At 35.8% G+C, this 11,988-nt stretch overlaps 1 protein-coding gene and 1 pseudogene across 1 annotated transcript; both read right to left on the bottom strand.

Moving 5' to 3' along the window:
* Nucleotides 1-1,197: 1,197 nt before the first annotated feature.
* Nucleotides 1,198-5,114, bottom strand: LOC140810430 (tRNA-specific adenosine deaminase TAD3-like; annotated as a pseudogene).
* A 4,777-nt stretch (nucleotides 5,115-9,891) lies between these two features.
* LOC140810678 (cytochrome P450 94C1-like) lies at nucleotides 9,892-11,605 on the bottom strand. The gene has a single exon (XM_073168548.1). The coding sequence runs from the start codon at nucleotides 11,504-11,506 to the stop codon at nucleotides 10,010-10,012; it is 1,497 nt and encodes a 498-aa protein (XP_073024649.1). The 5' UTR covers nucleotides 11,507-11,605; the 3' UTR covers nucleotides 9,892-10,009.
* Nucleotides 11,606-11,988: the final 383 nt, after the last annotated feature.

Raw genomic sequence — 11,988 nt, 5'->3', positions numbered from 1 at the left:
TCTAATTCCATGTGTACCAGATGTTGAAAAATCAAATGATCTATCAAAATATTCGTGTGTAGAATTATAATTACCCTGATATCTATATCCACCTGATTGATATCCAGTCGGATCATACCAAACATGCTGAGAGTCCCAATTGTAACTCATCGATCCATAATTATCGGTCATTTGAATTTGTCGATATCCCCCCAATCCATAACCATAACCATAAATAAACCATAAATAATAATCATCTATAACAACCATTACCATACACCGTAATGAACAATAAATATCTCATAATCATATTTTTTAAACACCAAACCGTTCCGTTTTCCCGTTCCGTTCCGCTTTCCCGTTAAATCGCCGATAAAACGTCGAAGAACAGCGCTACAAAACAATCACCGTTTTGCCCTGGAACTTTGGAACGGTGGTCACCGTTCCCGTTCCGGTCGCATAACGGCCGTTCCGGCGAACCATGTTAGTAACCAACCTCCTACTAATTAAACGCGATTTACAACAAGTCAGTCAGTGAACGTAAACATGCATACTACATATAATTTCCACAGACTACATAATGCATCGATCACCAGTTAGTTTATTTAATAAAGGAATCAATCCATTTTAATTGTGGTGTAGGTATATACACATATACAACTATATTAATTACCCCACAATATAAAAATGTTTTAAATCAGTTGTTCGAAAATTTCATACGCCCGACTAATTAATAATAATAATAATAATAATAATAATATGTAGTATACACGAGTAGACATTTGGGTGGTCTGTGGGTGGAATAATGAAACAATGTCCGACTTTGTCCTATTTAAAATATAAATTATACGATTTTAACGGTTGCAATCTTGGCACTTGGGCCTGCCCCCGGATGTTGCTGCACAGAGTACTTGGAACTCTTTTTTTTATATATATATTTGGTCATATTAATAATGATAAATCGATAGTCAACAGGACGTGCATTTACTATATACATATATCCTTTGACATTTTGATGTCAATTATTTCTGTCTGCATGCATGACTTGTCACAAAAATTAATTAAACTGATAAACCATATTAGACAATTCTTGTGCAACATACTCACATAAAAAAATGTTGATAAGAGAATCAAACTTCTGGTGGTTAAACTCTTCGTGAACACATTGTACATAATTTTTAATAAATTGATGTAAACGTCGATGAAAAATAATTGTATTCGAGCTAATTTCAAAGCTATATGCAATTCAAGTAATTTACATCAGAATGAGGCAACAACCCCTGCAAGGTCCTTCTTTTTTACTCCCAAATAACCCCAACAACCAATGCGATACTTTCAACCAAGAAATCTTAATTTTCGAAATATAAATGATACATTTTGATTTCCTCGGATCAATTATATAATATCTTCTAAAACTAAGTAGAAATAGATTGATGTTGTGGAGATTTTGTTAATGCCGCATATGTATCGTCTTTAAGGATCTGTTCAGACAGCAAGACTCTGAAAACTGCATAGTGGTGATTCAAGCTTTTCTCCCCTTGCAACCTGTGTACGCTGCCCAGAGCACCCTCCTTCCTTTGGATTCGGGAACGCATAAAATACACGTTTGATTATTTGATGGACAACGGCCATTGCACACCTAAATCACAGAGTCAAGGAGATGATTATGTCCTCGAAGGAATGTAAAATTGAGATGTAGTTCATGACCTAGGTAAGATTGCCGGGAAAGACATGGGAAAATATGTTAGTTAAACTCCCTTTTATAGTGCATGTAGATTGAAATGATGATATATTTTATTGTTATATGATATGTAAGCGTGCAATATTCATAAAAAAGTTGCATTGCAGGCCTACATTCATGAATTTGATAGGATCTTGCGACACTCATTTTGAACCCTGGATGACCATTGAAAACGATATTACCTAGGATCCTAACTCCGTGACAAACACTCGTTAAAGCTCCATTTGCAAGCACACTCAAGACATGAGGATCGGAGGGAGAGAGAAGGGCTAGACTGTTAGAGTAGATGCCCTGCAAGCCAACTGGTGGCTAGGGATTTTATTGACTCAGTTGTAAAGAATAATCTTTATTTTAATATAATTCATTATTTTATGGTTTGTTATCTCTTTATCTGTATACCCATGTTATCAAACATAGATAAAGACCTTGATTATACTTTAATACAAATTAATCGTAATTCGATGTTGAAACTCGTTTGTAAACACTATATAATCTAAATTCGTTCCTAGTCGATTCAGCCGCCTAAAACATGGATAAAGGTCACTTGAGCTTGAGACTAGTATCTGTGATGTTGTGTACTGCGTTTCTTGGTAAGGGCATAGAGATGTCCAAACATGCAGATGGGTAGTCATATGATGATTATACCGAACAACCCTCCCTCGGACTTTCCAAGTGGTTATCATTCATCGAGAGGATAAGTCCGTGGTTATGATTGTACATCATTAGTCTTTACGACCCGGGACAACACTGAGGCTCTACATGCGAAGGCTGTGCTTTGACTCGTTTACCGGCTCCAGGAGAGTCATCAGGTGGCGAGGTTGGGTACAGTTACGACACATATAGGAGCCAGTGCATTGTAGTCGGGAATTCACCGTTCACCTACGGGTGTGGATATCCTATGTGACCTAATGTAATAATAGTGCATGGAATCTCTGGCCAGAGTATAAGATGTACGTTGGAGAAGGAGTTCTCAAATAGTACACGCGGTGCCACTATTATAGTTATCACATAGTTATCGAATTAATATGCAATCCTCGATGAACCAATGGTTGATGATTCGATCGGGATATATGAGATGAAGGGACCGTATTGTACATTAATCATAATCGACTGGTTCTTGCAGGCACTATCAGTGATACCTAGGGGATCATGGGGCGATGCTACTGGACGCTCTTACCATATTGATCCGATGGGTGCAATCAGAAATGAGTTCTGACATTCTTGATCAAGGTGTTGATGAAAAGAATGGGGCTAACTGGGGTAAGCCCGAATAAAGGATTATGTCCTGAATCACAAAGAGTTGTGAACCCACGGCTAGCTGTATCCCTGAACCATTGAGGGTCACACAAGTACTGGATTATTTGTTCCCGTTGAGATAATAAATTCAAGAAGTTGAATTTAAATTATGATATAGTAAATTCAAATAGTTGAATTTATGATAATTAAATTTTGAAAAAATAAATTCGAGGAATTGAATTTTATGAGATAGTAAATTCAAGAAGTTGAATTTATGAAATTTGGAGATAATAAATTCAAGGAGTTGAATTTGTAAAGTTTAAGAATTTAATTTATTAAACTCAAAAGTTGAGTTTATTAAATATTAAATTAAATATAGTGGGAAGTATGTTTAATGGCCTTGTAGGGGTACAAGTCCAACATACTAAATAATTAAAGTTCTTAATGGACTTTGATTAATTAATTAAACAAGTTGGACTAGTCCAATTAATTAATCAAGCCCATTAATGTTAATTATGATTATTAGATCATGGAATTTTAAATAAATAAAAATCTTGACCTAAAATCATAGTCTCCACTAAATTGAGTTGTGCCAATTTCGAGAATCACCAATTTTGGAAATGCAATAAGAATCTTTCATTAACTTAATTAATCCAATTAATTAAGTAAAGGAATGATTAGTATGGAAAAAGGATTTTATTAATTCTTAAAATTGATTGCATGCATTCGGTGGATTTTTAAGGAAAGGGAATTGAGAAATAAGGCACCCAAAAATTTCTCCTTATCAGAAAACATAACTTTCGGCTCCTCCAATTAATTTTTCGGTGTGCTCTCAAAATTGTGTTCTATCTCAATTACAAAATCTTCTACACTTTCTAGTGCAAGTTAGAAGAGGAACATATATTCTGGTCGTGGACCTGATTAGTAGATCGAAGACCGTTCGTAGGGGATTCACGAAGAGCTATCTCCGCTAACCCCGGAATAGTTGGAGCCCGGTGATTTATATTCACCAAAGGTATAACAATTTCTAACATCTTATGCATGTTTATGTATTTGTTACAACTATACGAGTGTCCAAAATTATTTTGTTTTTCAAAATAAAATAAAAATTTTAAACTTCCGCTGCGTTTTTGGGCACGTAAAAAACCGAGATCCAACATAGACATGGTGCATACACGGTGCCAGTAATCTAGATAAAGTAAACTTACATGATGCATGGTTCCCACACAAAATATATGTCATAGCCGGTGCATAAATAAGGCCTCGTCGCATCACAATCAAACCCATCGGCGTGCTCATTCATGTCCACCTCATCCTTAACCTGAATGATACATTGTAGCACAATCATATTCAACAAATTAGATGGAAAGATTCTACACACAAGTGTATTGAAGTTACCATAGTTAAGGCTTTAGTTGAAAGCTTTCAGGACAATAAAGATCAGCTCGCATTACATACAGATTTTCGAATACCATACATAAAGCTAATGCTTGTCACCAATGAGCAATTGAGGATCTTACATTTGTATCCGTCTTCGATCTTTTCAAAGGAGACCCTGTCGGAGAAGACACCTCATGATCCTTGCTACTGAAATATGCAGAATGTCCATTTAAAGGAAAAAGATGCACGTCCCTTGCAGCAGCTTTCTCAATTGCCATAAGGGCAGCATGATGTAAAGGGTGACAAGAATCAGAGCTTGAATGAAATTGGGGCTCAATCCAAGCCAAAGGATTTAAACAAGAAACATTGTCATATTTTAGGTTTAATTCATCAGATGAGCATTTGACAAGAAATAATGGATTATTTTTAATTTCAGCGGTCTCATGCATGGTAGCTGCTTCAAGCTGTTCTGCAGTGCTAGCTTTCTTGCTAGTGAAGTTTAAAGTAGCATTGCGAGATTGGACCTGGTCACATGCGGAAGCAATAACCTGGCAAGTTGAAGGATCCACTATAACTACAGCATTGACAACCTGCCAAAAAGAATTGGTTGATAAATAAAATAATAACTAACAAAAATTGCAGCAGTCAATCAAAAAAATAAAATCATATATTATAATGAGATACTGCGTAACAAAAAACCAATGTAGAAATGGTGATGCACATACAGAGTTGCGCCTGAATAAGGATCAACTGAGTTTAGCTGAGAAAAATTTAACATTCTGAGTAGTAGTCTTAAAAGTGAAACCGCAACAACTCAAGGTAAGTTAGAACATGAAGCAGTACGTAAAGAGTAATTTTGAGCCGCATAAACTCACACTGAAATTACTTGAAGGTTAAAGGTAAGACTGGAGTCTTCGTCACAAAGTTCAAAATCTACTGGACTGATATTAGTGTAACGTCCAAATATCAGTCCACATAAACCACATGCATACAAATTAGTTAAATTGCTTAAATGTTTTATTTAATTGATTTTAAATGTTTAAATGATACATAGTATATGATTGAAAGTCTAAGTGCATGATTTCATAAAAATTAAATATTTTATCTGAATATTCGATAATAGGCTGGGGAAAAGAGACCGATGACGACCAAAATAAAAAACAATTTGTTAAATGTTTTTGAGGCTTGATAAAATGATTAAATATGATTAAAATTTTATAAAAATGTTGGAGCCCAAATTATTCAACGAGACGAGCTCAATTTTATCCGAAAAGTCGGTTTTGGTCAAACGAAAGACTTTTAAAAGCCCAAAAATTATTATTTTTGAAAACAAATTTTGTAAACATTTATTTTTTAAATTAAATAGGTCTTAATGGACATAATTTACCTAAGATTAGTGAGTCGAATTATTCCTAAACTAAAAAGCCCAAAACCTTAACCCATTAACACCCAAATTTCGAAAATTATAAAATAGAAAACTAGGGTTCTTGAGAGACATACCAGCCGCACACTTCACACAAAACACACACAAGATTTCAAAATTTTGAGAGCAAAAATTCAAGGATTTTCGTCGTCCTTTCGTCTCTCTTCACAACCCACGCCAACGATCGAATATTCGAGCATTTTAAACACAAAGACACGCTACTAAACATTTTTTGCTCTATTCAAATCGTATCATGCATGTTTTATATATTTTAGCATGAAAAATATTTGAGTACAGATCGTTTAACATTTGGATGATTATTTTCATATTTTGAAGATTTTACGATTTGTTTGAGAACGTTATGAATTCTAAGGGACATGCTATCAATATAAGACGTTAAAGGTCTAGGAAAAGAGTCGTTAGGGGACAACACGGAAGCCAGAACCGAGGTGGCTAAGGAAGGAGGGTGAACCTAGGGTTTCTAGGGTTTTCTTGGGACATAAGGACTCGGCTATGAGGGAGGCTTCACCAGGGCTCCACCAAGCGTGGTCACGGTCTTGTGATGGCTGCGTGTAAGGGCTAGAAGGAGTCCTAGCACGCTGGACTCTTGGACGTGCATGGAAGAGGAGCCGCGGCCAACTTGGGTAGCTAGGGCTGTGCGCGTGGCTTGTTTTGGAAGGAGAGGAGTGCGGCTCGGTGAGGCCAGGTTAGGGCTGGTCAAGCAAGGTCTAATAGAGTCCTAGTTGGGTTCCTAGGCGGCTGGGATAAGATGGCTCAAAGATAGGAGGCCGCGGTCAAAGAGTTTACACGCATGGGTGCGCGTGGCTTGGCTTAGGGTTGGGGCTGATGCTGATGCACTAGTCTAGGCTAGGTTGGGAAAGGTCCAAGAGGCTCTGGTCGGGGTTAGGTCCAGGGTGGCTTGAGGGTGGTTCGAGAATGTGGGAAGGAACGTGACTAGTTTAAGATTAGGGCTCGGATGAGGCTTAGGAAATAAGAAGAGTTCGAACCGTGGTTCACGGGGTACGAAAGGTCTGACATTGTCCCGAAGAATCATAATACAAGCTAAATGATATTTTAAAACGTTTATGATGAAAATATGGAATTTTATGATATATGCTAAAGCTGTACGATTTTTCCTGAAAAAATGCTATTTTACTAATTTTGAAGTACACGATATTTTATGAATAAAAAGGAAAGAAAATATTTTGAAATATGTGAATTGACTGTGACAAATATGATATGATATAATTGGGAATATCGTGAGGGAGAAGGCCTAAGAGGAAGCCCGTTTATAGCAGAAGGCCCCAGAGAGAGCCCGACGATCGTATTTCCACTTACGACGAAGCCTAGTACCCATTCCCATGCGCAATGTGAGCTAAGACCGATCAGTCGACCACATGATGATACGATTACAGCTAGTCACTTTCAAGGATCAAACTTCACCCAAAAATGACATACGATGATGGAAAGGTTTACGATTTAACAATTTATAATTTATTTATGCTTACAAATTTATGCTAGCTATTTTAAATAAAAGTATGATTTTTATGCATGTGTCGGTATATGTATTATTTGTTACTCATGGTTAGAACTTGCTGAATCATTAAATTCATTAGGTTTGGATGATTACAGGTGAGGATGAGATTGAGGGAGGCGCTGACGCTTGAGTGGATTGAGTCCGACAGTACACTCGATGAACATTTATTTCGTTATTGGTCTCATCAACTCATATATGCATTCCGCACTCGAGAATTTGGACGGATGATTTGTTATATTATATTTGGGTTGAAAAAAAAAATCACATAATTGTTAATTTTTTAATGTGGAAAATCATATAAATAAATTCATTATACATGTTCGAGCACTCTTGAATCTAAAATTATTTCCTTTTCTTTAACTTATTTATTGATCACTATTAAAATATATGTCATTTGAAATCCATCGCAAGTCGTTTTTTCTTCGACTTTAAATAACTTCATCAGTTTTTTCTTCGACTTTAAATAACTTCATCAGTGAACCTTATAATTGGCCGATGGTGGAGTTTGGAGTAAAGCAATATATATGTGCAAAGTGCAAATTTTATGATATAAAGCTTTCCTCTCTCCATCTTAAAACCAAAATAATATTACAAATCGTTTAATTTGAACTTTATGTGTTACTCACTTGTTTAAATATTAAATTAAATCCATGCATTGGAAAGAGGAACACGTGCGAAGGCACTTGCTTCGAATTTATATTTTCTCATACACGTAGATATTACCATCTCATTATATAATCATATTTTTTTAATAATAAAAACAAAACAAAATTAGTTGCGAGTTCCTAGGTTGATAAAGTATGTCGATCCAGTACCGCCCCACGTTTCTCTTAATACCATCGGCCTTCTAATATATATATTCGAGACACATATATATAATTATTATTATTATTATTATTATTATTATTATTATTATTATTATATATATATATATTTGAAGTCTCTCTCTCCTTATGTTGGGTTCGTTTGCAACAACTAGAATAATCGTGTCCTAAATTACTCCATGTCACCTAACTCGCGTAGCTGGTTTCTTCAGTATGGTTTTAATTTAATTATAGTATATTTATTTTTTTATACGTAAGACGAGTCAACTTTTTACTCATATTTATAATAAAAAACAATAATTTTAATATAAAAAATTAATATTTTTTTATGAGTACCCCAAATAAAATATTTGTTTCACAAAATCTATACCGAAATTATCTCACAAGAGTTTTCGTGATTTAATTAAGAATGATTGTCATAATTTGTTTTTTGCAAGTTAGAACATAATATCAAGATGGTCACTTGTCTAATTAATTTTTGTGACAAGTCATACATGCAGACAGATATAATTGACACCAAAATGTCAAAAAGGATATATATATATATAGTAAATGCACGTTTGACTAACACCAATATTTTTTGTAATGTTGAAGCTATAATTTCAAATGATTGATGTATGGATGAATTTATTTCACTGCAATTGTGATTACCATGGATTCAACCAGGGGCGGCTCTGGGGTGATCAACATGGGGCCACCGCACAGGGCCCTCAGCTGGAATGGACTGAATAGGGCCCAATTAAATTGGGGTTATGAGTATATTAGGTTGAATATTTGGACTTTGGATTTTATCTTCAAATTTTTTAAAATCAAATATTTTAAAATTTAATAGTGGGTAGTGTGTTTATCAATCGGACACTTCAAATTTTCATGTTGATCCTTACATCTAAAAAGAACCACCAAAATAGAGTAACGATACTGATTATTAACAATGTGGAATATAATGTTTTTTTATTATAGATATTAGTTTATGTAATCAAATAATGAAATTTTCTTTATATTCTTGATTTTAGTATTAGTTTTATATAAATACAAAGGACTTTTTTTTTTTTTTGCACCAGGCCCTTTGAAGTCTAAGACCGGCCCTGGATTCAACATCCATCCTAAACATGTGACCAAGAAATGGTGAACATAAAATTCGAGTTTAATAAAAAAATAATAAATCCACGTTGTATCTCTTCAATCTGTTTAGAGATCTCGTTTAAGGCATTTATGAGTGATTTTTATGAATTTATGTTTCTAAAGACTTCAGTAAAATCCTCTGATGTTTAATTTCTTTGATAAATCTTTAACAAATCCTTTTACTGTTAATATATATATAATGACAAAAATTTGTGTGAGACGGTCTCACGGGTCGTATTTGTGAAACAGATCTCTTATTTGGGTCACCCATGAAAAAGTATTACTTTTTATGCTAAAAATATTACTTTTTATTGTGAATATGGGTAGGCTTGACCCGTCTCACAGATTATGATCCGTGTGAAACCATCCGTGAGACGGTTTCACATTAGACCCATTATATGATTGTGAGAGTAGGGCAAACTAAAATATTGAAAAATCAAAAGTGTCGGTTGAAATTGATATACAGCAGCAGATGAGGATTCTAGATTTATTGAAAAGTCATGAACGACATTCTTGATTTGTTCTTCAGCTCAACGAACACAAGAAGACTTTACGATTACGATGCATAACTGTACATGAAATTTCAACCTTTTTTTTTTTGCGGATTCATTTAACATACATCTCTTCGATCGCCCGGAACGAAATGAAATTACAGGTTAATCATTCAAATATATTCCTTGGAATTGATCTAGCTTGGCCAGATAATAGATACATACAAAATGTGCAAAATACTATATTCTAATTGATGAATTCACCGTATGTGTGTGTCATCTTTCCCGAACTACGACGGGTAATCCTCCTCTGATCGTGGCCGTGATGCCCGGCCCGAATTTCAGAGACCGATCCGCCATAGCTACTTGGATATCAAACTTCCTGATCAAAGACAAAGCCACCGTTTTCATCTCCACAAGTGCTATTTCCTTGCCCAAACAAACCCTTGGCCCGGCCTGGAAAACGGGATACTTGAATGGATTCGCCTGCTTGAAAACCCCATTCTCCAACCATCTTTCGGGCTTAAATTCTGCACAATCATGGCCCCAAATACTTTCCATCCTCCCCATTGCATAGGGGTGATAAGTTACCCGAGTGCCTCCCGAGACAATCGTGCCGTCTGGCAGAACGTCATCAGCATCGGAAAACTTCGAGTCGAATTGTACCGGCGGAAAAAGCCGCAAGCTTTCGTGTACCGCCGCCTGCAAGTAATGCATTTCTCGCAACTGGTTAAAAGTGGGGCATTTTTGAGTCGCAGACCCCATTATCCGGTCTGATTCCTCAATTATGGATTGGATTACACTCGGGTTCTTGCTTAATAACCAGAAGAAACTGGTTAAAGACGAGGACACCGTGTCGCGTCCCGCTATAAGAAAGCTTATGACTATGTCGCGGAGAAATTCGTCGTCATCAACGGTAGCCATGAATCTGGACAAAAGATCATTTTGCGATGAGATTTCTTGGTGATTTCTTTTATACTTTATCACCTCTTTTGCCAGGTCGTTGACTGATTCAATGGCCTGTTTGAGTTGCTTCTCCTTCCCCAAATTGAAAAACCTCTTGATTCTCCAAACTAATGGAGATGCAGATATGGCCCTTTCTGCCGAGAGTCTCGACGCCAGATCAAAGGCCGATTCGAATTCCGAGATGGGTAGAGATAAATTCAAGCAACCAAGATCTAATCCGAACGAAAATCTACATATTGATTCGAACGAAAATCGTCGGAAAACGTCTTGCAAATCGAGTAAATCAGCTTTGTTTGCTTGAACAGATAGCAAAGGAATGAGTTTGGACTGGATTTCAGAAGTGACTATCTGGAAAGCGTACGATCTTACAGAAAAGCTGCCCAGTTCAAGACTCGCCATTTTCCTCTGGAACTTCCACAAATCACCATCAACGTTGAAAATCCCTCTGCCCAAAAGATCACCGAGTATGGCCGAAAAGGGTTTCCCTTTCGGGTAGTTGTGGAACTTTGTTTTCAGCATATGCTCCACGTTCTCAGTATTAGCTGTAATAACATTATTCAGGACATGAACATGAATTGTTCCAGTCGGAGAAATTGCAAGAAGATGAGAGTACCAATCGCAGAGATTATTGAACTGCGAAGACCAGCTTGAAGTCAGAAAACTCTGGCAAATTTCACAGCTACACCATGGTTTCAGCCTCAAAATGAAACTGAAAACGGAGAAGACGAAGAAAAGGGTGGTGAAAATGAAGAAGATGAAACCCAGAATCATCTGTAATGGAGATGTGCAAGAAGATTCAAAAGCCATTAATATGTTTGTGGAATATTAAAGAGAAACAAGATAGAATAGAGAGACAATTAGGATCATAGAAAAGAAGAGGAAATTAAAGATGACTGTTAGAAGAATGAGAGTGGGGCTCTCATTTATACGGATCGATCGACTGTACTTTTTCGTAATTAACAAAGAAGCGTGTGGGGAACATAAATTTTTTTTCTAGTCGGCACAATTTTATTTTTTTATTGAAGGGAATCGACACATTAAAATTTCAATTTGGATTTTTATGGCATGAGATTATGACATTTAACATTTTATTCTATGTATGTGAGAGGAAAATAATCAATTTTTTTTCCTAGTCGACAATGGTAAATATCTGGTTTGATAGATGTTATTAAAATATACAGTGTTTTTATATAATTAATATATAATATATGTGTTGAGTAATGAATCATGATCACGCATCTATACAATATAGTTATATGAATGGACGTTATTTATCAACTGATATACTA

This window comes from Primulina eburnea, chromosome 13, assembly GCF_022965805.1.
Source record: "Primulina eburnea isolate SZY01 chromosome 13, ASM2296580v1, whole genome shotgun sequence".
Taxonomy (NCBI): domain Eukaryota; kingdom Viridiplantae; phylum Streptophyta; class Magnoliopsida; order Lamiales; family Gesneriaceae; genus Primulina; species Primulina eburnea.
Note: the sequence above shows the minus strand (reverse complement) of the source record. Positions and strands in the feature narration are given on the sequence as shown.

What these genes read in the sequence shown, in the direction of transcription:
- LOC140810678 (XM_073168548.1), bottom strand. Translation starts at nt 11,506, where the DNA reads ATGGCTTTTGAATCTTCTTGCACATCTCCATTACAGATGATTCTGGGT.